The sequence below is a fragment of the Muscardinus avellanarius genome, assembly GCF_963383645.1.
Source record: "Muscardinus avellanarius genome assembly, chromosome: 1".
Lineage (NCBI taxonomy): Eukaryota > Metazoa > Chordata > Mammalia > Rodentia > Gliridae > Muscardinus > Muscardinus avellanarius.
The window spans coordinates 58,207,271-58,232,870 of NC_137786.1; the positions used below are offsets into that span (position 1 = coordinate 58,207,271).

General features: G+C 44.6%; 1 protein-coding gene across 1 annotated transcript in view; it reads right to left on the reverse strand.

Annotated features, from left to right (window-relative positions):
- The window catches only part of CCDC125 (coiled-coil domain containing 125), a gene marked incomplete at both ends in the record, with an annotated part of 34,480 nt that overhangs the window by 1,613 nt on the left and 7,267 nt on the right, over positions 1 to 25,600 (reverse strand). Inside the window, 6 exons of the mRNA XM_080703933.1 lie at positions 2,986 to 3,116; positions 10,158 to 10,332; positions 12,304 to 12,411; positions 18,012 to 18,127; positions 21,952 to 22,034; positions 24,832 to 24,917. Coding sequence (XP_080560059.1) covers positions 2,986 to 3,116; positions 10,158 to 10,332; positions 12,304 to 12,411; positions 18,012 to 18,127; positions 21,952 to 22,034; positions 24,832 to 24,917 — 699 coding nt within the window. The remainder of the gene's footprint in view (positions 1 to 2,985; positions 3,117 to 10,157; positions 10,333 to 12,303; positions 12,412 to 18,011; positions 18,128 to 21,951; positions 22,035 to 24,831; positions 24,918 to 25,600) is intronic.

Consider the following 25,600-nt stretch of genomic DNA (forward strand, 5'->3'; position numbering starts at 1 on the left):
ATAGATGGTATTTGGCTGAGTGGGATTTTTCCACAAGCAAATTCCAGAGGACTTGGTGTAATCTCTGAGGTGCATCTTTGATGTCATCTGCTTCCTCCAAGCTTGCCACATGCCTGCCTCACTGATCTTTATCAGAACCTGTGAGAATTGTTAGCTTCTGTGTTGGATTAACTTTTTTGTGTGTGTTGGTGCTGAGATTGAACCCAGGGGCATTCTATTTCCAAGCTATACCCCCAGCCCTATTTTTGTGTGTGTGGTACTAGGTATAGAACCCAGGGGCATTCTACCTTCAAGCTACACCCCCGGCCCAGTTTTTTATACTTTATTTTGAAACAGTCTCACTGAGTTGCAAAGGGCCTCACTAAGTAGCTGAGGTTATCCACGAACCACAATCCTCCTGTCTCAGCCTCCCAAATGCTAGGATTGCAAGTGTGTGCTACCACACCCGGCTGCCAGTCCTATTTTTATTTATTTATTTATTTATTTATTTATTTATTATTTAGGTGGTACTGAAAACCCTTCTACCTCCGGGCTACACTCCCAGACCTATTTTTTTTTTATATTTTTATTTGGAAACGGTCTCTTAAGCCAGCCTGGCTGGCTTCAAACCTGTATGATCCTCCTGTCTCCGCCTCCCAAACGCGGGGATTACAAGCATGCGCCACCACGCCCAGCATTTTTTTTTTTTTTTTTTTTTTTTTGGTGGAACCCAGGGGCTTTTCTACCTCTGGGCTATCCTCCCAGACCTATTTTATACTTTATTTGGAAACAGGGTCTCATTAAGTTGCTGAGAGCCTCACTAAGTAGCTTTAGATAAGCTGAGGCTGGCTTTGAACTTGTGCCATCCTCTTGTATCAGCCTCCCAAATGCTGGGATTACAAGCATTCAGTTGGCTACCACTCTGGCTCTGCCAGCCCTATTTTTAACTCTTTTTCGAAACAAGGTCTCACTAAGTTACAGAGGGCCTCACTAAGTAGCTGAGTCTGGCCCCGAACCTGTGATCCTACTGTCTCAGCCTCCCAAGTACTGGGATTACAAGCATATGCCACGCCTGTCTCGATTAACTTTCATGATGCCTTATCTGAAGTTTCTATAAAAGTAAGGTGCTGGCTACAGATGGGTGGGAGAATTTGTGGTCTCTATCTCCCCCCCGGACATCCCAATTATTAAATTTTCTTAAAATTATTATATCAAGCTTTATGTTGTTGTCCTGCGAGAAAAACTAGTGTTGAGGAATTGCTGGAGAGCAGTGACCTGGAGTAGGAACCTTAGAACGATTTTCAAGAAGGTGAAGGGAACGGTGACCTTTTGTGGCAAGAACCACGGAACAACTATTGGGGAATGGCGCAAAGCAGCAATACTCTGTGGCTGACTACAGGACGAGCAGCGTCCGCCGGAGCCACCCTAGCCTCCTACCTCTGAGCTACACCCCAACCTTACTTTATTTTTACTTGAAACAGGGTCTCAGCCAGGCGTGGTGGCGCACGCTTGTAATCCCAGCATTCGGGAGGCTGAGACCTGGAGGATCGCGGTTCGCGGACAGCCTCAGCTACTTAGTGAGGCCCTCTGCAACTCAGTGAGACCCGGTTTCAAAATAAAGAAAAAATAGGGCAGGGGGTATAGCTCGGAGGTCAAATGCCCCTGGGTTCCATTTCCAGACCTGCAAAAAAAAAAAAAAGAAAAAAAGAAACAGGGTCTCACTAGGTTGTCTCACTAGGTTGTCTCACTACTCACTGAGGCTGTCCTTGAACCTGCAATCCTCCTATCTCAGCCTCCCAAGTATTGGAATTACAAGCGTGCACCACCACATCTGGCATACGTGGAACTTTAAAACTTTAAAATTTAAGCCGGGTGTGGTGGCACACACTTGTAATCCCTGCGCTTGGGAGGCTGAGACAGGAGGATCTCACAGGTTCGAAGCCAGCCTCAGCTACTTAGTGAGGCTCTCAGCAACTTAGTGAGACCCTGTTTCCAAATAAAATATTAAAAAAGGTCTGGGAGTATAGCCTGGACGTAGAAAGCCCCTGGGTTCCACCCCCAGTACCACCAAAAAAAAAAAAAAAAAAAAATTAAAAACTTCACAGAAAGACCGGGGTGGGAGAAATGGAAGGCGCATGCGCAGGAGCTTAGTGAGGTGACTGTCATGGATTTGGAGAATGGCACCCCAAGTAGGAAAAGGGCATAAAAGACAACTAGAAGCAGGGTTTGGTGGTACACACCTATAATCCCAATACTTGGGAGCTTGAGAAAGGAGGGTCCCAGGTTCAAAGCCAGCCTCAGCAATTTAGTGTGGTTCCTCAGCAACTTAACAAGATCCTATTTCAAAATAAAAAGCCGGGTATGGTGGCACATGCTTGCAATCCCAGTTCTTAGGAAGCTGAGACAGGAGGATCCCAGGTTTTAGGCCAGCCTCAGCTACTTAGTGAAGCCCTCTGCAATTTAGTGAGAACCCTTTACTGTTTCAAAGTAAAGAATAAAAGTAGGGCTGGTGGGGAGGGTGTAGCCAGGAGGTAGAATGCTCCAAGGTTCAATCCCCAGTTCTACAAAATAAATAAATAAATAAATAAATAAATAAATAAATAAATAAATAAATAAATAAAATAGTGCCAGGGGTGTAGATTGGAGGTAGAATGCTTCTGGGTTCAACCTCCACTACCAAAAAAAGAAAAAGAAAAATAGAGAACTATAAAGAGCTGAATAAGTAGCCGGGCGTGGTGGCGCAGGCTTGTAATCCCAGCATTGAGAGGCTGAGACAGGAGGATCACGGTTCCTGGACAGCCTCAGCTACCTAGCGAGGCCCTTTGCAACTCAGTGAGTCCCTGTTTCAAAATAAAGAATAAAAAATAGGGCTGAAGGTACAGGTCTGGTGTAGAATGCTCCTAGGTTCCATCCCCAGTACAAAAAAAAAAAAAAAAAGAGCTGAATTAGTAACAAATAGATTAGCTTAAACACAACTTCTAACAAAGAGAGAGCAAAGATACATACCGCGTCTATTAGCGTCTTTAGGACTTCTTGAGTATTCTCCTGGTCTTCAGTCCTCTTAGCACTCTTTTCTAAAGGGAACATACTCAACAGTTTCTGCCCTAAGGTCTTTTTACTCCTTTGTGATGGATATCCTAAAAGTGAACATGAAAATCCAGATGGACAAAAATGCATTGCTTTATGCTTCCAGTAAGGGGTGACTGAACTAAGGTGAATCTCTGAATTGGTCCAGAGGTTGCCCCCTTCAGGGGACTGCGAGAACAAGCGAGTCTCCTGAAGAGCACAGGTCCAGGGAAGAGCATGCACGGAGCCCAGGGCGCCCAGAAGGTGACAGGCCCCTCGTGGACGGCCAGTGCCCTGGCCTCCTGTCTTAGCCTTCCAAGTACTGGGATCACAAGCGTGGACCAGACCCCACCTTTTTTTTTTTTTTTTTCTGTAATGGTACTGAGGGTTGAACCTAGGGGCGTTTCCCCTCTAAGTTACAAAGCCAATCTTTTTGTTTTTGAAACAGGGTCTCACTAAGTTGTTTAGAACCTCCGTAAATTGCTGAGGCTAGCCATGAACCCTGGAACCTCCTGTCTCAGCCTCCCAAGTCAGGCCTTAGAAGTACATGCTAGGCTGGGCATGGTGGCGCACGCTTGTAATCCCAGCATTCAGGAGGCTGGTACTGGAGGATCGCAGTTCATGGACAGTCTCAGCTACTTAGGCCCTCTGCAGTTTAGTGAGACCTTGTTTCAAAATTAAGAATACAGGACGGGTGTGGTGGCGCACGCTTGTAATCCCCGCGCTTGGGAGGCGGAGACAGGAGGATCGCGCAGGTTTGAAGCCAGCCTCGCTGGCTTAGGAGACTCTGTTTCCAAATAAAAAGTATAAAATAGGTCTGGGAGTATAGTCTGGAAGTAGAAGGGTTTCCAGGAACCCCAGTACCACCAAAAAATAGAAAATAAAAATAAAGAAAGAATACAGGCGGATGTGGTGGCTCACGCTTATAATCCCCACGCTTGGGAGCCTGAGACAGGAGGCTCACACAGGTTCGAAACCAGCCTCAGCTACTTAGTGAGGCTCTCAGCAACTTAGTGAGTCCCTGTTTCCAAATAAAATATAAAATAGGTCTGGGAGTACTATAGCCCGGAGGTAGAAAAGCCCCTGGGTTTCACCCTCAGTACCACAAAATAAAGACTACAAAATAGGGCAGGGGGTGTAGCTCAGAGGTCGAATGCCCCTGGGTTCCATCCCCAGACCCACACACACACACAAAAATACATGCCACCAAGCCCAGCTCTGCCTTTTCATAGCATAGCTGCTCCTCAGCGCCAGCTGGTGGCAACATGATAATGCAGCCTGTGTCACTAAGTCAGTCTTTAAAAGCAGCCAAATATATGTGAAATCCCCCAAGTTTTTACCTATCTGTCTCTTCTCTCTTTCATTATTAATTGATTGATTGATTGATCAATCAATTTATTAATTGATTGTGGTACTGGAGCATTCTACCTCGGGGCTACACCCCAAGCCCATTTTTTATGTGTTTTTTTTTTGTGGGGGGAGGGTACTGGGGATGGAACCCAGGGGCATTCTACCTCTGAGCTACACCCCCAGCCCTTTTTTTTATTCTTTATTTTGAAACAGGGTCTTACTGAGTTGCAAAGGGATCACACTCTGTGAACTGTGATCCTCCTCTCAGCCTCCAAAATGCTGGGATTACAAGTGTGTGCCACCATGCCTGGCTTCTCATTTTTATTTTGAAACAGGGTCTCACTAGGTTGATGAGAGTCTCACTACTTGCTGAGGCTGTCCTCAAACCTGCAATCCTTCTGTCTCAGCTGCCTAAGTACTGTGATTACAGGCATGTGCCACTATGCCTGGCTTCTAGAATTTTTTTTTTTTAATGGTCTGCAAATGTCCTTTTAGAAAGCAGAATAGCTGAGGGAAAATCTCTTTGCACCCAGTCCTGAAAGACCGCAGCGCCTGGAGCTCGGGCTGGAGGAATCTGGCAAAAGGGAAATGCTAAACAAGTTGATGCATTTGTCCCTATTTCCAATCAAAAAAGAAAATGCTTGTAACCTACCTCAGAATTGTCTAAACTGCCCCCAAAAAAGCACCTCTGTACTTAAAATTGTTGCTAAACATAAGGAAGTCACTGTAACATTCACCCTGTGGTGCTTCAGGTGATTGAAACACATGAAGAAATGAATCAGGACTTTCCACTTAGAAACTCCAGAAAGATGGAGCTGGGTGTGGAGGAACACACCAGTCATCCCGGGACTTGGGAGGCTCGCAAATTCATGGCCATCCTCAGCAACTCAGCAAGGCCCTCTGCCTAAATGAGATGTTGTTTCAAAATAGGGATGGGAGCCGGGCGTGGTGGCGCGCCCTTGTAATCCCCGCGCTTGGGAGGCTGAGACAGGAGGATCGCGCAGGTTTGAAGCCAGCCTCAGCTACTTACTGAGGCTCTCAGCAACTTAGTGAGACCCTGTTTCCAAATAAAATATAAAATAGTTCTGGGAGTATAGCCCGGAGGTAGAAAGCCTCTGGGTTCCACCCCCAGTACCACCAAATAAATAAATAAATAAATAAATAAATAAATAAATAAATAAATATGGGAGTGTTTTATTTAAAAAATAAAATAGGAACGGGCGTGGTGGTGCACGCTTGTAATCCCAGAGGATCTGGGTTCGTGGCCAGCCTCAGCTACTTAGGCCCTCTGCAACTCAGTGAGACCCTGTTTCAAAATAAAGAATAAAAAATAGGGCTGGGGGTGTAGTTTGGAGGTAGAAGGCCCCTGGGTTCCAACCCAAGTACCACAAAAATAAAATAAAAGCTGGGCGTGGTGGTGCACGCTTGTAATCCCAGCATTCAGGAGGCTGAGATCAGATGATCACGGTTTGGTGATAGCCTCAGCTACTTAGTGAGGCCCTCTGCAACTTAGTGAGACCCTGTTTCAACATAAAGAATTTTAAAAAATAGGGCAAGGGGTATAGCTTGGAGGTAGAATGCCCCTGGGTTCCATCCCCAGTCCCGCAAAAAATAATAATAATAATAATAAATAAAATAAAATAATAAAATAAAATAGGGATGGAAGTATAGCTTGGAGATAGAATGCCCATGGGTTCAGTTCCCCAGCACAAAAGAAAAACTCAGAAAGATGTACTTAAGTTAGTATGGATTAGTAAAAATTTTAAGAGATGAATCAATTATTTTGTGATCTGCCCTGAGAGAACTCAGGGCCTCAAGCATGTCAAGTATGTGCTCTAACACTAAGCTGTACCCCCAGGCTGAATCAATTGTTTTACATTCTGCTTCTAGTCTCTCGGTGCCCTACTAGAACATAAAGGCTGGGATCTAAGCCAGGCACAGTGGCACGCACCTGTTATCCCAGCACTTTGAAGGCCAAGACAGGAGGATTGCAAGTTCTTGGCCCCTCAGCAATTTAGTAAGGCTCTCTGCAACTTAGTGAGACCCTATTTCAAAATAAAAAGTAAAATAGGGCTGGGGGTGTAGCTCTGAGGTTGAATGCCCCTAGGTTCAATCCCCAGCTACAAAACCAAACAAAAAGAATCAAAGGATTGAAAGCTATACCTTTAAGAGTCATTTTTCCTTCCTTCCTTCCTTCCTTCCTTCCTTCCTTCCTTCCTTCCTTTCTTTCTTTTTTTCTTTCTTTCTTTCTTTCCTTGCAGTACTGGGGATGAAGCCCAGGGGCATTCCACCTCCAAGCTACACCCCAGCCCGAGTTTTTGTGTTTTGTGTTTTGTTTTGTTTTGTTTATGGGTCTGGGGATGGAACTCAGGGGCAATCGACCTCCGAGCTACACGCCCTGCCATATTTTTAATTCTTTATTTTGAAATGCGGTGTCAGTAAGTTGCGGAGGACCTCACTGAGTAGCTGAGCCTGTCCACAAACCGCAATCCTCAGTTCTCAGCCTCCCGAATGCTGGGGTTACAAGCGTGTGCCACCACGCCTGGCTCCAGCCCGAATTTTTATTCTTTATTTGAAACAGGGTCTCACTAAGTAGCTGAGTCTGTCTGAGAACCGAAATCCTCTTGTCTCAAGTGTGTGCCACTATGCTGGCATCTAAGAATTCTATTTTCTGTGGAAGGATTTTTCAGGTTGGTCAATAGCTGAGTGCAATACTGTGATAAAAGAAAGATGTCTGACTCCTGTCTCTGGTTCCTGATGTGGTGCACCTACAGCCCTTGTAGTAGGGTGTTAGGAGAGGCTTTTGTTCCAATGGTTTTTGACCCTAGTTCCTAACATCGTTCCTAAGACCTTCACAATTTCTGAGTAACAGGAATATCTGACACAGTTCTAAAGTCTCTGGGAATTTTCCAGGTGAAAGGAGCATCTTTTACTCTCATGAGGGTTTTGGTGTGCTCATGACGGGGAGAAGGATTAAAGATCGAGCTGATCCTCAGTGGCTAGTGGTTCAATCAATCGTGCATGGACCATGAAGCATCCATAAAGACTCAGAGGACTGGGTCCTGGGGCTTCTGGATATTGGACACGTGGAGGTCTCTGGAGGGCAGCAAGCCCAGGGGAGGACATGCAAGTTCTGCACTCCCTCCTTCTGCCCTGTGCATGTCTTCCATCTGGCTGGGTGTCTGTGTGTGATTTACTAATTTACTAGGGATTGAACCCAGGGGAGCTACACCCCTATTTTTTTTTTTTTTTTTTTTTTTTTTTTTTTTTAGTTTCAAACAAAGTCTCACTAGACTGAGCTTTAAATTGTGGAACCCAGGGGGCATTCAACCTCTGAGCTACACACCCTGCCCTCTTTTTTATTCTTTATTTTGAAACAAGGTCTCACTAAGTTGCGGAGGGCCTCACTAACTAGCTGAGGCTGTCCAAGAACCGCGGTCCTCCTGTCTCAGCCTCCCAAATGCTGGGATTACTAGCATGCGCCACCACGCCCCGGCTAGACTGAGCTGTAAATTGTAAGATCTGAGTATAGGAAGATAATGTCAGAGTTGAGTTAAACTGTGGGACCAGATGGGTAGAGTTCAGGGAGGGCTGATTGCTGGAGGTGTGGTTCTCCCACACACCCACTGAGTGTCAAGTGTTGTAGTGAATGGTGTGTGAAAATAAAAAACAAGCCGCGTGTGGTGGTGCACACCTGTAGTCCCTGGTACTTGGGAAGCTGAGACAGGCAAAAGGAAGGCTAGAGGCCAGCCTCAGCAACTTAGTTCGAGGCCCTCTGCAACTTCATGAGACCCTGTTTTCAAATAAAAATAGGGCTGGGTGTGTAGCTTGGAGGAATGCCCCTGGGTTCCATCTGCAACATCACACTCAAACCAAAAAGCCGTGCCTGGTGGCTCACCCTTGTAATCCCAGTGCCTGGGAGGCTGAGATGGAAGGATTGTGCAGGTCACAGCTAGCCTCAGTTACTTAGTGAACCCTCTGCAACTTAGTGAGACCTTGTTTCAAGCTTGTAATCCCAGCATTCAGGAGGCTGAGACCAGAGGATCAAGGTTCGCGGACAGCCTCAGCTACTTAGTGAGGCCCTGTGCAACTCAGTGAGATCTGGTTTCAAAATCAAGAATAAAAAATAGGGCTGGGGGTGTAGCTCAGAGGTCGAATGCCCCTGGGTTCCATCTCCAGACCCAAACACACAAAAAAAATTTAAAAATAGGGCTAGGCGTGTAGCCCGGAGGTAGAATGCTCCTGGGTTCCATCTCTGGTACTACAAAAAAAAATTAATATTTTGGTTTTCCTATTCCTAACACTGAGAAAGGCAGAATTCTGGAATAGTAAATAAGCACGTACTCAGGTGCTGAAACGAATATGGTACATCTACCTCTTAAGAAACATCCAGCCTTGTCAACAGAGCACTGTTATAATGGTCCAGCCTCCCTGCAGAGAGAGAGAGGCTTTTTTTTTCCCCCAGTAATGGGGATAGAACCCCAGGGATTCTATCTTCTAACTATACCCCCAGCCCTATTTTTTACTCTTTATTTTGAAACAGGGTCTCAGTTGCAAAGGGCCTCACTAAGTAGCTGAGGCTGTTTGCAAACTGATCCTCCTGTCTCAGCTTCCCAAATGCTGGGATTACAAATTTGTGACACCACACCTGGTGTGTGTGTGTGTGTGTGTGTGTGTGTGTGTGTGTGTGTTACTCCAATCCTTTTTTTCCCCCCAGTGTTTTTTTGCTAAGGCTGGCCTCCCAACTCCTGGGATTATAGGCATGCACCACCATGCCTAGCTTTAGTTTCCCTTTAAACACAGCACTCTGTGTGTGTGTGTGTGTGTGTGTGTGTGTGTGTGTGTGTATGGTATTGGGGATGGAACCCAGGGACATTCTACCTCCGAACTACACCCCCAGCCCTATATTTTAGTATTTTTATTTTTTGAAACAGGGTCTCACTGAGTTGTGAAGGGCCTCGCTAAGTAGCTGAGACTGGCCACGAACTGCAATCCTATGGTCTCCGCCTCCCAAATGCAGGGATTACAAACATGCGCCACCACGCCTGGCTTTTTTTTTTTTTTTTTGTACTGAGGATAGAACCCAGAGGCATTCTACCTCAAAGCTATATCTCCAGCCCTATTTTATTTTTTATTTTAAAACAGGATCTCATTAAGTTGTGGAGGGCCTCACTAGGTAGAAGAGGCTGGCCACGAATCTGCAATCCTCCTGTCTCAGTCTCCTAAGTACTGGGATTACAAGTGTGCACCACCCCAGCACTTTTATCATAAGTTTTTCCATGAAACATAGTCTTTTTTATTTTTTTTCGGGTCTGGGGGTGGAACCCAGAAACATTTGACCTCCAAGCTACACCCCCTGCCCAATTTTTTATTCTTTATTTTGAAACCGGGTCTCACTGAGTTGCAGAGGGCCTAAGTAGCTGAGGCTGTCCGCAAACCGCGATCCTCTGGTCTCAGCCTCCCGAATGCTGGGATTACAAGCGTGCACCACCACGCCCGGCATAGTCTTATTTAAAATAGAATACTAGAAAAGATTCTCCTGTTACTTCATGGTTTTATTGATTCCCATAGCTCATCTGCATATGTCATAGCCAAAGACTCCTTTTTCCCCCACAATTACTCAATTTTTAAATAAATCACAACTACATGTCAGGTTTCATTTAGACTCGCCTAAATCGGAGTAACCATGCGGCATCAGGTTTGATTATAACCATAAACAACTAAGGTTACACCTGAGTCTTGCCATCCAGATTCATAGTTACCATCCTCTTTAAGGTGCGTCCAGCTGATCTGTTTGCTCGCTTGTTGACACATTTTATCCATTTGTGTCAGTCTCAATGCATGGTCATTTTTCCTCATCAGTTGTTGCTCGAATGCAATTCTGAATGCATCTGCCATCATGTAAGCTTCTTCTTTACTCTTCTGCAAAAGTTCCAGCTGGTTTTGAAAGAAAGTTCAGGAAGTCTCAGATATTAAACCAAAACAATTCTTGCCCAAATGCTGAATGAAATTAGCAAACTCCCTGTTTCACACTGATCTATTGCCTGGGTTTGATCCAGTTTGCTTTGTGTGTATGTGTGGTGGGGGTGGGTACTGGGGACTGAACCCATGGGCACAGTATCTCTGAGCTACACCCCCCGTTGCAGAGGGCCTCATTAAATTCCTGAGGCTGGCCAAGACCCTGTGATCCTCCTGTCTCAGCCTCCCAAGTACTGGGATTACAAGTGTGTGCCACCAGGCTTACTTTGCTGGTTTAAACTAATTAGTGCTTGTCCCTTCGGGCAGCCCACTCTGATCTGGATTGCCAGCAGTTTTCCTTGGGGTTCCTGACAGCTCCCTGCTAATCCCAGTCTTGGAACTCACTAACCTTGGACAGGTCCTCTGTGTGTCCAACCGACACCCTGGAAGGAAGGGCCCCACTAGAAAGAAGGTGGGTTGTCAAAAGCTGCCTTTCCGTGCTGCGTTGGGCCACTGCAGATATTACCACTGGGTACCTTTGGAATACATCTCATAGCTGATCAAACTCCGATCTATGTAATCCTAATGTGTTTCTTAATGGAATGCTAATGTCTATCTCTTAGCCTCCGGGTGTATTATTTGTGTGTGTGTGGTATTAGGGATTGAACACAGGGGCATTTTACCTCTGAGCTACACCCCCAGCCCTATTTTCTTCCCTTCCTTTCCTTTCCTTCTTCCTTCCTTTCTTTCTTTTCCTTTCCTTTCCTTCTTTTGCAGTACTGGGGATGGAACCCAGGGTCATTCCACCTCCAAGATACACCCCCTGCCCTATTTTTTCATTCTTTATTTTGAAACAGGGTCTCACTAAGTTGCGGAGGGCCTCACTAAGTAGCTGAGACTGTTTGCGTACTGTGATCCTCCGGTCTCAGCCTCCTGAATGATGGGATTACAAACGTGCGCCACCACGTCCGGCTTATTCTCTATTTTTGAAACAGGATCTCACTGATTTGCAAAGGGCCTCACTAAGTAGCTGAGGCTTTCTGTGAACCGCCATCCTCCTGTCTCAGCCTCCCGAACGCTGGGATTACAGGCGTGTGCCACAACGCCCGGCTCTCTTCCTTTCGTTCTTTTTGCTTTTTTTTTTTTTTTTTTTTGGTACGGGGGATTGAAACCAAGTGCATTCTACCTCCAAGCTATACCCCAAGGCCTATTTTATTTTTTTAGTTTTTGAAACAAGTTCTCACTAAGTTGTAGAGGGCCTCACTAAGTAGCTGAGACCAGCTGCAAATCTGTGAGCCTCCTGTCTCAGCCTCTCAAGTACACGGGTCACAAGTGTGCACCAGCACCCGTCTACTTCACTGCCTTTCAAATAAGCTGTATGTTTATCTCTCCATTAACTAATGGTGTTGATCCTTGGGAGTGTGTGTGTGTATGTGTGGTACTAGGATGAAACCCAGAGGTCTTCTTCCTCCAAGCTACACCTCCAGACCTGTTTTTATATTTTATTTTGAAACAGAGTCTCACAAAGTTGCCGAGAGCCTCACTAAGCTGCTGAGGCTGGCTTTAAACCTGTGATCCTTCTGTCTCGGCCTCCTAAATACTGGGATTACAAGCGTGTGCCACTATGCCTGGCTTAATCCTAGGGATTTTAATCACAAGTGCACCTTGTCCTCTATTACATAATAATTTTAGGGACAAGTACAGAGAAAAATGTGAATTTAGGAAATATTAACTATAGGTAAATGACTACACGACTTTGACTATTATGTCAAATATTATTTATATTTTGAAACCAGGTGCACAAAATATAGTTTACCATATGTAACTACTATATGTGCTATCATAAAACAGCCAGTGACTACGAAGATGACGGCAGGTGCTTCCTCTATCCTGTCATCAATAGAGAGGCGGAAGCAACGCCTCTGCTGTTGGAGAACGCAACGCGAATACCTTGTGTTTGAGCTGAACGACCAGTTTCCGAGTGGATGCCGCCATTTTGGCGCAGGAACAGGGGCTCCCTGAGGGACCGTGACAAAGGCAGGCTCCGAGGACGGTGAGCTTGAAACCCAAGAGCAACACCCACGTTATAAAGTGCCACACTGCCTTCGCCACACACACACACACACACACACACACACACGCACCCACGCACCCACGCACGCACATACTCACTCACTGTTCAAGCATCTGAGCCAAGGAAACAGGGAAAAACACACGCGCCTACTTGAGATCAAAACACAGCGCCCTATTTCTCAACTTTCTCCCAGTTCAGTTTATTTTGTTTTTCCTTTTTGCTAATTCAAGTTGAATATCCCTTATCTGAAATGCTTGACTTTGGAATACTTATTTATTTATTTACTTATTTATTTGGTACTGGGGATTAAACCAAAGGGGCATTCCACCTCTCAGCTACATCCTAGTCCTTTTTTATTTTTTTTTTGAGGGTCTGGGGATGGAACCCAGGGGCATTCAACCTCTGAGCTACACCCCCAGACCCATTTTTTATTCTTTATTTTGAAACAGAGTCTCACTAAGTTGCAGAGGGCCTCACTAAGTAGCTGAAGCTGGCTGCAAAACTGCGATCCTCCTGTCTCAGCCTCCCAAGTACTTGGGAGTACAAGCGTGAGCCATCACACCCAGCCATCCCAGTCCTTTTTATTTTTGTTTTGAAACAGTCTGGCTGGGTTGTTGAGACTGGCCTCAAATCTTCAATCTTCCTGTCTCAGCACCTCAATTACTGGGATTACAGGTGTGCTCCACCATGCATGGCTTGGAATATTTACATATACATAATAAGATCCTGGGAAAGATCCAAGTCTCAACCAAGACCAAGAAATTCATTTATCTTTCATATACATATAATCTGAAGGTAATTTACACATTTATTTTTGGTACTGGGGATTGAACCCAAGGCATTCTACCTCCAAGCCACACCCTAAGCCTGATTTTTTTCTTATTTGGAAACAGTGTCTCACTAGGTTGCTGAGAGCCCCACTAAATTGCCAAGGCTGGGTTTGAACCTGTGATCTTCCTGTCTTAGCCTCCCAAATACTGGGATTACAATCCTGTGCCACTACACCCAGTTTATACAGTCCTTTTAGCATGCCTGAGTCCCGACTGCCAGTTCCCTCTGAGAAGGCTGCACGCTCAGAAATGTCCAATGAAGTCAAGCATAGAATTTTCCATTGTGGCATCTCGACCATACTCAAAAGTTTCTGATTTGGGAGCATTTGGGATTTCAGATTTTGGCAGCCTATACACTAGTTTTCCATGCCTGTCAGAACATGGGTTGATCCTTAGTGTGGTGCCTTGCCTAAACCTGGGAAACTTTTTTTTTTTTTGAGGTGTTAGAGATGAAACCAGGGTTATTCACTCTGTCTCCTAGCTACACCCCAGTCTTGTTTTATTATATATATATATATATATATATATATATATATATATATTTATTTATTTATGCAGTACTGGGGCATTCTACCTCCAAGCTACACCCCCGCCCTATTTTTTATTATTTATTTGGAAACAGGGTCTCACTGAGTTGCAAAGGGCCTCACTAAATAGCTGAGGCTTTCCACAAACTGTGATCCTTTGGTCTCAGCCTCCCAAATGCTAGAAAGCTGGGATTATAAGCATGCACCACCATGCCCGGCTTCTATTTTTTCTTTCTTCTTTCTTCTTGCTTTCTTTTCTTTTTTTTTTTTTTTTTTTTTTTTTGGTGGTACTGGGGTGGAACCCAGGGGCTTTCTACCTCCAGGCTATGCTCCCAGACCTATTTTATATTTTATTTGAAAACAGGGTCTCACTAAGTTGCTGAAAGCCTTACTAAGTAGCTGAGGCTGGCTTCGAACCTGTGCAGTCCTCCTGTCTCAGCCTCCCAAGCACGGGGATTACAAGTGTGCGCCACCACGCCCGGCTACTTATTTTTTATTTGGAAATAGTTTCTCAGTAAGTTGCTGATAGCCTCATTAAGTTGCTGAAGCTGGCTCTGAACCTCCAAACCTCCTTTCTCACCCTCCCAGGTACTGCATTACAGGCCTGTGCCACCATGCCTGGCTCTGGGAAAACTTTAATATATGTGTGTATATAAAGGGCAGGGAAAATGAAGGAGGAGAAGAGAAGTTAGAAAAGTAGGCAGAAAGGAGACAAATGGAGAAGAAAAGAGAAATTACAGCTTTAAATCTAAAAATTATATGAACCCCTCACCTCCATCCCTTCACTCTGCCAGCCTGTTTTACTCCAAGCCTGAATTCTTAAAGAGTCCAGTAAGTCTTGGAGCACTCTAAGACCAGGTAATTGGTACCCATATGTTTTGTTAGTTTACAGAATGTATTTTATTTATTTATTTGCAGTACTGGGCATGAAACCCAGGGGCATTCTACCTCGGAGCTACATCCTCAGCCCTATTTTTTATTGTTTATTTTGAAACAGTGTCTCATTGAGTTGCAAAGGGCCTCACTAAGTAGAAACTAAGGCTGTCCTTGAACCACGATCCTCCTGTCTCAGCCTCCCAAATGCTAGGATTACAAGCGTGAGCCACCATGCCTGGTTGCAGAATGTATTATATATATGTAATATATAATTTTTTATTTTTTTGCGGGTTTGGGATGGAACCCAGGGGCATTAGACTTCCGAGCTACACCCTCTACCCTATTTTTTATTCTTTATTTTGAAACAGGATCTCACTGAGTTGCAGAGGGCCTCACTAAGTAGCTGAGGCTGTCAGTGAACTACAATCCTCCTGTCTCTGCCTCCCGAATGCTGGGATTACAAGTGTGTGCCACCACACCTGGCTGCAGAATGTATTTTAGACTGATCAAAAGAAACCTAGAAGCTAGGCACAGTGGTTCACGTTTGTAATCCCAGTACTTGGGAGGCTAAGACAAGAGGATCACAGGTTCCCAGCCAGCCTCAGCTACTTAGTGAGGCCCTCCACAGCTTAGTGAGACCCTGTTTCAAAATAAAGAATAAAAAAGAGGGCTGGGGGTGGAGCTCAGAGGTAGAATGCCCCTGGGTTCCATCCCCAGTTCCACACACACACACACACACACACACACACACACACACACAAAAGAAGAAGCCTAGAGAAAGATAATGTGCCAAGCCCGATGACATGGCTGTAGTTAAGTGCAATCCACCAACCAGATAACTGAGCCTGAAGATTCTGAGAACCAGAGTTTCCCCATCTGTCCGTCCTTTACGGCACACTGTGGAGATGGCCTACATTCCCCTTGAATGTGTACTTCTTGCTGCCTAGGTAAACCTAAGTAAATTTGTCTTGGAAATTCATTTCCAACCAACATCTCTTCTACAACAATTAGCAGACTCTAAACTGTCTGTTTCAGTACAAGCTGCCGGCTGTGTGACTTTGAGTGAATTATTGTCAGGCCTCTGTTCCCTCCTTTGCAGGGTGGGAGATTACATTAATATCCACTTTACAGAATGGATGTAAGGATTACATATGTTAATCTACGTAAGCCAGTTAGAACATCTGGTACTTGCTAAGAAATACGTTGGTGTTTGCTGTTAATATATTTGTTTTCTTTTTTTTTTTTTTTTTTTTTGGTGGTGGTACTGGGGTTCCTGGAAACCCTTCTACCTCTGGGCTACACTCCCAAACCTATTTTATATTTTTTTATTTGGAAACAGGGTCTCTTAAGCCAGCGAGGCTGGCTTCAAACCAGCGCCATCCTCCTGTCTCCACCTCCCAAGCGCGGGGATTACAAGCCTGTGCCACCACGCCTGGCTAATATATTTCTTTTCTTTTCTTTTTTTGGTGGTACTGGGATTCCTGGAAACCCTTCTCCAGGCTACACTCCCAAACCTATTTTATATATTTTATTTGGAAACAGGGTCTCTTAAGCCAGCAAGGCTGGCTTCGAACCAGCGCGATCCTCCTGTCTCCACCTCCCAAGCGCGGGGATTATAAGCCTGCGCCACCATGCCCAGCTAATATATTTCTTTTCTTTTCTTTTCTTTTCTTTTCTTTTCTTTTCTTTTCTTTCTTTTTTTTTTTTTGTGGTACTGGGGTTCCTGGAAACCCTTCTCCAGGCTACACTCCCAGACCTATTTTATATTTTTATTTGGAAACAGGGTCCCTTAAGACAGCGAGTCTGGCTTCGAACCTGTGCAAGCCTCCTGTCCGCCTCCCAAGCGTGGGGATTACAATCGTGCGCCACCACGCCTGGCCCTAATATATTTCTTAATATGTAGAGATTGAACCCAGGGGCAGCCTTCCTTTGAGCCACACCCCCAGCCCTATTTTATTTTTATTTTGAAACAGGGCCTTGCTAGGTTGATGAGAGTCTCACTACTGGCTGAGGCTGTCCTTGAACCTGTCTTATTACAGGTTTGTGCTACCATACCCAGCTCTTGCTATTATTGTTTTAAAATTTATTATTATTGTTATTATTATTATTATTTTATTTATTTTATTTTTTTGGTGGCACTGGAGGTGGAACCCAGAGGCTTTCTACCTCTGGGCTATACTCCCAGACCTTTTTTATATTTTTATTTGGAAACAGGGTCTCATTAAGTTGCTGAGAGCCTCACTAAGTAGCTGAGGCTGGCTTCGAACCTGCGCGATCCTCCTGTCTCAGCCTCCCAAGCGCGGGGATTGCAAGCGTGCGCCACCACGCCCGGCTAAATTTTTTATTATTTTTAAGTTTTATAGTGAGTGAGAGGCTGCACTTTTTTCTTCTTCGTTTTACTTTTTGTGGTAGTGGGGATTGGACCCATGGGTATTCCACCTCCAAGCTATACCCCCAGCCCTATTTTATTTTTTATTTGGAGACAGGGTCTGGCTAAGTGGCTAAGACTTCGCTCACTTGCCGAGGCTGGCTTGGAACCTACAATCCTCCTGTCTCAGCCTCCAAGTGCTGGGATTACAGGTGTGCGCCCCCACACCCGGCTCCAGAGCTTATTCCCTATGAGCCCACGCCCCCTCGTGCTTCATTAGCGAAGCTCCCACCCTGTAAGGCGCCAGCGCCTTGCTCTGAACCTGGCTCCACCACAAGCTGCTTGTCACCGGGGTGAGTAACTGAACTCCAGGCCTTGGGTGGGTGACAGCGGCTCTGCGGCCCTCAGAGGCTGCTGCGGAGACGAGAGAGGCGGTGTGTGAAAGTACTCTGAAGCTGCAAGCCCTCCCCAGGAGTGAGCCCTATGCACACAGCACACAGCTTCTGCTACAACTGAAAAAGTGAGAAAGAAATGGGCAAAGCCGGGCGTGGCGGCGCACGCTTGTAATCCCCGCGCTTGGGAGGCTGAGACAGGAGGATCTCACAGGTTCAAAGCCAGCCTCAGGTACTTAGTGAGGCTCTCAGCAACTTAGTGAGACCCTGTTTCCAAATAAAATATAAAATAGGTCTGGATGTATAGCTTGGAGGTAGAATTCCCGTGGGTTCCATCCCCAGTACCACCAATAAATAAATAAATAAAAGAAGAAAGAAAGAAAAGAAATGGGGCAGGCAGCGGTCTGCACCTTCCCTAGTGCCCAAGAATGCCGTGCTTGAAGGCCTGTACAACTCCCCCCCCATCCTACCCCCGTCGCCTCTCTCACCCCCATCTCAAAGTGCTAAGTATGATGTTATCCTTGAAGAGGTATCAAGGGACAGGGAAGTAGAAAATGCCCCCATGTTCAACTTCTATACATGCGTACCTACCTCAAGACCGGATACCTCGGTAAAGGTGTTTTTATCCTGGCACGAGTTTTTCTGAGCTAGCTTCTGCTGTTTGATATCAAGCATGGCGAGGGCCTCCAAGTACTGCTGACTCAGAACTAGGAAGGGCCAGACAGGAGAGAGTTAATTATGCGGCCTAACTCCAGCCTCATCTAATCCAGTTACACCAACAGTTACACAGTCATTTCCCTAAGCAACACTTGTGTAACAGATGTTACCCACAAGATTGGGCTCTACCCAGAAAACCTATTGATAGAATAGTGAGTGTCATAGGAGCTAACAGGGAGTAATGCCAGATTCCAAGTGATTCATATATATATATATATATATATATATATATATATATATATATATGCTGGGGATGGAACCCAGGGGCTTTTCTACCTCTGGGCTACACTCCCAGACCTATTTTATATTTTATTTGGAAACAGGGTCTCACTAAGTTGCTGGGAGCCTTACTAAGTAGCTGAGGCTAGCTTCAAACATGAGTGATCCTCCTGTCTCAACCTCCCAAGTACTGGGATTACAATATTGCTCCACCACGCCCGGCTGGTTTATTTATTTATTTGGGTACTGGAGATGGAACCCAGGGGCATCTACCTCTGAGCTATATCCCGACCCTTTTTAGTTTAAGGGTATTCCGGTTACTGGGAGTACAGGCCTGTGCCATCACTCCTTTCCAATACAGTGTTTTTTTGTTTTGGGTTTTTTTTTGTTGTTGTTTTTTGTTTTTTTTGGTACTGGGAATTTAACTGGGGGTGGGGGTTCTACCTCTGAGCTATACCCCCAACATTTTTATTGTTGAAACAGGGTCTCACTAAGTTGTTGAGGTGGCCTCAAACCTGTGATCCTCCTGTTTCAGCCTCCCAAGGACTGGGCTTACAGGCACACGCCACCACCCCTGGCATGATGCTGTTTTTAATGCAGAAACATCTTAGCCTTGTAACCTAATCTGTTACTTGCTTTTGGGAAAATCGGTAGGATCTTTATTTGCCTTTATGTGTGCAAAGGCAAATTATTCAAAGGGTAGGAGGCCTTCCCCAACTTAGCAAAATCCTGTTTCAAAATAGAGAATAGCCAGGCATGGTGGTACACACATGTCAAGGCAAATTATTCAGAAACTGCAGAGTGGTGGACTGGCTGGTGCGATCTCAGACTGTATGCATGACAAACATGCCAGCGATCCAAACCATATCAGATATTTCTATTAGTGAAGAGTCTTCATAAGGGGCTCTCAAACCACTCATTTATTATTATTATTAATTATTGTTATTATTAATTATTTTGTGGTGGGAATTGAACTTAGGGGCATTCCAGCTTCAAGCTACATGCCCAGTCTGATTTTCTTTTTATTGTGAAGCAGGGTCTCACTAGGTTGATGAGAATATCACTGCTTGCCAAGGCTGTCCTTGAATTTGAGATCCTCCTGTCTCAGCCTTTCAAGTACTGGGATTACAGGCATGCACCACCACACCCGGCTTCAAACCACTGATTTAGAATAAGGGGGGGTCCTGCTATCTGCTCAAGAGCAGAAGGCAGTCACTGTCCCCCTTCTACTGCAGGGTAGAAAGGCAGGAAAAAGGGGGTTGTGATGACAGCAGCTTATATCCTGAGCTGATCTCAGTACTGCAATAAAAAGGGGGGGGGGAGGAGAAACTTCTCAATGGTACAAGTTTCTCCCCTGGAGAGCTAGGCATGCTTTGAAATAGATGTGATAGTTGCACAATTTTGTCAGTGCTTTGGAACTGCTCATATTTATTTTATTTTTCAGGGGGTATTGAGGGTTGAGCCCAGGGTCATCCTACCTTTAAGCTACACCCCCAGATCTATTTTTTCTTTTTTTTTTGGTGGTACTGGGGGTGGAACCCAGGGGTTTTCTACCTCCGGACTATACTCCCAGACCTATTTTATATTTTACTTGGAAACAGGGTCTCAGTAAGTTGCTGAGAGCCTCACTAAGTAGTTGAGGCTGGCTTCGAACCTGTGCGATCCTCCTGTCTCATCCTTCCAAGCGCAGGGATTACAAGCGTGCGCCACCACCCCGGCTCTCTTTTTTTATTTTAAAACAGGGTCTCACTAAGTTGCTGAGGCTGGCCTCCAACTGTGATCTTCCTGTCTCAGTCTTCCAAACATTGGGATTCCAGGCATGTACTACCATTGATCACATTTATTTATTTATTTATTTATTTATTTATTTATTTATTTATTTTTGGCGGTACTGTAGTTCCTGGAAACCCTTCTACCTCCGGGCTACACTCCCAGACACCTATTTTTTTTTAATATTTTTATTTGGAAACAGGGTCTCTTAAGCCAGAGAGGCTGGCTTCGAACCTACACGATCCTCCTGTCTCCGCCTCCCAAGCACGGGGATTACAAGTGTGCGCCACCATGCCCGGCGGGTCACTTTTATTTTTAAACACTTATTTATTTTGGTAGTACTAGAGATTGAATCCAGGGGAATTCTACCTTCAAGCTATACCCCCAGCCCTCCCCTGCTACCCTTAGTGGTACTGAGGATTGAACCAAGGGGCATTCTACTTCCAGGCTATATCCCCAGACCAGTTTTTAAAATTTGGAAACGGGGTCTTGCTAAGTTACTGAAAGCCTCACTAAACTGTTTAGGCTGGCTTCGAACCTGTGATCCTCCTGTCTCAGCTTCCAAATTTTGGGATTACTAGTGAACAGCACCCAGCCTGATCTTAGCCTTTTTTTTTTTTTTTTTTTTTTTTTTTTTGCGGTACTGGGGATGAAACCCAGGGGCATTCTTTCTACCTCTGAGCTATACCCCAAGCTCTATTTTTTATTCTTTACTTAGAAACAGGGTCTCACTAAGTTGTAAAGGTCCTCACTAAGAAGCTGAGGCTATCCCCAAACCACAATCGTCCTGTCACAGCCTCTTAAATACTAGGATTATAAGCATACGCCACCACATTGAGTTTAAATGTAATATATACAGCCGGGCGTGGTGGCGCACGCTTGTAATCCCCATGCTTGGGAGACAGAGACAGGAGGATCATGCAGGTTCAAAGCCAGCCTCGCTGGCTTAAGAGACCCTGTTTCCAAATAAAAATATAAGCCAGGCGTGGTGGCGCACGCTTGTAATCCCAGCATTCGGGGGGAGGCTGATACTGGACGATCGTGGTTCGCGGCCAGCCTCAGCCACTTAGTGAGGCCCTCCACAACTTAGTGAGACCCTGTTTCAAAATAAAGAATAATAAATAGGGCAGGGGGTGTAGCTCGGAGGTCAAATGCCTCTGGGTTCCATCCCTAGACACACACAATATATGTTATATTTATTTAACATATTCCAATATGTTAAATAACATATGTATAAATTAAACATATGTAACATATGTAACATATTGGAATAAATATAACATATGTAACATATTGGAATATGTTAAACACATAACAATGTGTGTGTGTGTGTGTGTGTGTGTGTGTGTGTGTGTGTGAGTATAGCCCGGAGTAGAAGGGTTTCCAGGAACCCCAGTACCACACACACACAAAAAAAAAGTAATACACACACATATATATATATATATATATATATATATATATATATATATATATGTATATTTGTGGTACTGGGGGTGGAACCCAGGGGCTTTCTACCTCTGGGCTATACTCCCAGACCTATTTTATACTTTATACTTTATTTGGAAACAGGGTCTCACTAAGTTGCTGAGAGCCTCACTGAGTAGCTGAGGCTGGCTTCGAACCTGCGCGATCCTCCTGTCTCTGCCTCCCAAGCGTGGGGATTACAAGCTTGCGCGAACCACGCCCAGCCTAATATTTTAAAAGAATCATCAAAATACTGCCGGGCGTGGTGGCTCATGTTTGTATTCCCAGCATATGTGAAGCTGATGAATAAATAAATAATAATAATAATAATAATAAATAAATAATAAATAATATTTACCTGCATTTTCAGACTTCAGCATTTTAATTTCTTCTGTTTTCAGCTTCAAATTCTCCTTGAGAACTGCATTCTCGCAATTTAGTCTGGAAGAAAGCACCTTTCAAATAACTAAAATATCAATGCTTCCTCACTGAGTGAGAATTTTTTTTTCTATAAGTGGAATATAAAAGCTTAATTTTTCCTACTTCAAAGGGCTGGGGTTGTGGAAGAGCACTTGCCCAGCATGCACAAGGCTCTAGGTTCCACCCCCAGTACTACAAAAGAAAAAGAGTTTGTTTTGTGTATGTATTGCTGGGGATGAAATCCAGGGGCCTTTTACCTCCGGGCTATACTCCCAGATCTCTTTATATTTTATTTGGACACAGGGTCTCACTAAGTTGCTGAGAGCCTCACTAAGTAGCTGAGGCTGGCTTTGAACCTGTGCAATCCTCCTGTCTCAGCCTCCCAAGTACTGGGATTACAAGCGTGCGCCACCACATCCGGCTTAAAGAAAGAGTTTTTAAAACAGTTTTGAGCTGGGCGTGGTGGCGCACGCTTGTAATCCCAGCATTTGGGAGGTTGAGACCGGAGGATCGCAGTTCGCGGACAGCCTCAGCTACTTAATGAGGCCCTCTGCAACTCAGTAAGACCCGGTTTCAAAATAAAGAATAAAATAAAATAGGGCAGGGGGTGTACCTCAGAGGTCAAATGCCCCTGGGTTCCATCCCCAGACCCACAAAAAAAAAAAAAAAAAGAAAAAGAAAAAGAAAAAAACCTGTTTTGAGATGGTATCTTGCTAAATTGCCCAGGCTGGCCCAGGACTTGTGATTCTCCAGCCTCAGTTTCCTTAGTAGCTGGAATCACAGGTGTGCATTACAATGCATATATATAGGTATTGTATATGTACATTATATACAATATATATACAATATACAATTGTACATAATACACATAATATATCCTACTATATATATTGTAAATTTTATTTTATTTATTTAATTTTTTTTTTTTTGCGGGTCTAGGGATGGAACCCAAGGGCATTCAACCTCTGAGCCACATCCCCTGCCCTATTTTTTATTCGTTATTTTGAAACAGGGTCTCACTAAGTTGTGGAGGGCCTCACTAAGTAACTGAGGCTGTCAGCGAACAGCAATCCTCCAGTCTCAGCCTCCCGAATGCTGGAATTACCAGCGTGCGCCATCTCGACTGGCTTATTGTAAATTTTATATATAAAATTATATTCATATATAATTTTTTGTAGTACTGGGGATTCAACGCAGGGGCATTCTAGCTCCACGCTACATCCCCAGACTGATTTTTATTTTTTGTTTTGAAACAGGGTCTCACTAGGTTGATGAGAGTCTCATTATTTGCTGAGGCTGTCTTTCAACCTGCAACTCTCCTGTTTCAGCCTTCCAAGTACTGGAATTACAGGTGTGCACCACTACACACTGCTCAGCTATACTTTTTTTTTTTTAAAGGGAAAAAATTTTTAAATAGGCCTTCTGCCAATTTAGTGAGATCCTGTTTCCAAATTAAAAAAAAAAAAGCTGGGGTGTATCTTGGAGGAATAATACTCCTGGGTTCAATCCACAGCACCACATACATACACATACATGCAAATGGAACTGATAAGCTATAAGAATTTTATAACCCTTGCAATTATATTAAAGAAAAAGAAAGCCTAGGCCAGGCGTGGTGGTGCATGCTTGTAATCCTAGTATTTGGGAGGCTGAGATGGGAGGATCACAGGTTTGCAGCTAGCCTCAGATACTTAGTGAGACCTTGATTCAGAATAAAGATTAAAAAATAGGGCTGGGGAGCCGGGTGAGATGGCGCATGCTTATAATCCCACCGTTTGGGAGCTGGAAACCGGAGGATCACGGTTCGCAGACAGCATCAGCTACTTAGTGAGGCCCTCTGCAACTTAGTGAGACCCTGTTTCAAAATAAAGAATGAAAAATAGGGTTGGGGGTGTAACTCAGAGGTCAAATGCCCCTGGGTTCCATCCCCAGACCCCCCCCACACACACACACAAAAAAAATAGGGCCGGGGGTTTTGCTCAGAGGTAGAATGTCCTGGGTTCAATCCTCAGTACTGTGAAGAAGGAGGAAGAGGAGGAGGGGAGAGGAGGAGGAGGAGGAGGGGAGAGGAGGAGGAGGAGGAGGGGAGAGGAGGAGGAGGAGGAGGGGAGAGGAGGAGGAGGAAAGCCTAAATCACATTTGGATCACATGCATTTTTTTTGTTTTTGTTTCTGTTTTTTTCCAGTACTGGGGATAAACCCGAGGGGCATTCTACCTTGAGTTACACCCCTGACCCTATTTATTTTTTTGTGTGTGTGGTACTGGGGATGGAACCCAGGGGCATTCTACCTCCAAGCTACACCGCTAGCCCAATTTTTTATTCTTTTTTTTGGAAACAGGGTCTCACTGAGTTGAAAGGTCCTCACTAAGAAGCTGAGGCTGTCTGCGAACCACAATCCTCCTGTCTCAGCCTCCCAAATGCTGGGATTACAAGCCTAAACCACCATGCCTGGCTGGGGTGTGCGTGCGCGCGCGTATGTGTGTGTGTGTATGTGTGTGTGTGTATTTTGAAACAGGGTCTCACTAAGTTTTGGAGGGCCTCACAAAGTAGCTGAGGCTGGCCGGGAACCTGTGATTCTCCTGCCAACCAAGTACTAAGATTACAAGTGTGTGCCAACACACCCAGCATCACATACATTTTAAAGATTTTGAAGAAAAACTTATATAATAATAATAATAATAATAATATAACAATAATAATAATAATAACTTGGGCTGGGTATAAGGTTTAGTGGTAAAACACTTACCTTGTATTCATGAGGTCCTGGGTTTGATCACCAACACGGCAAAAAAAAAAAAGATAAAATAATATACAAACCTGTCATATTTTTGGATCCAAGATTCTTCTATGTTTTTAAATTTATTCTGATCAAATTCTATTTCCCACTGCAAGGCATTTATTTCCTATGAAAAGAAAATAGCACCTTCATGGAAAATTACTACAATATTACATTTTAGGAAACAGTGATCAGATAAAATAAATTATTTAAAGCGGGGCATGGTGGCACACGCTTGTAATCCCAATGCTTGGGAGGCTGAGACAGGAGGATTGCATAGGTTCGAAGCCAGCCTCAGCTATTTTAGTGAGACTCTCAGCAACTTAATGAGACCCTGATTCCAAATAAAATATAAAATAGGGCCGGGCGTGATGGCGCACGCTTGTAATCCCCGCGCTTGGGAGGCTGAGACAGGAGAATCGCACAGGTTCACCAGCCTCAGCTAGTGAGGCTTTCAGCAACCTAGTGAGACCCTGTTTCCAAATAAAATATAAAAAAGGTCCGGGAGTAAAGCCTCTGGGTTCCACCCCTAGTACCACCAAAAAAAAAATAATAATAATAAATGAATAATAGATAAAAATATAAAATAGGTTTGAGAGTATAGCCCGGAGGTAGAAAAGCCCCTGGGTTCCACCCCCAGTACCACAAAAATAAATAAATAAATATAAAAAATAAATTATTTAATCATTTCACAGAAATAATTTAAGGAGAAAATGACCACTCAAATAGGCCACATTCGGCCGGGCGTGGTGGCGCACGCTTGTAATCCCCGCGCTTGGGAGGCAGAGACAGGAGGATCGCGCAGGTTTG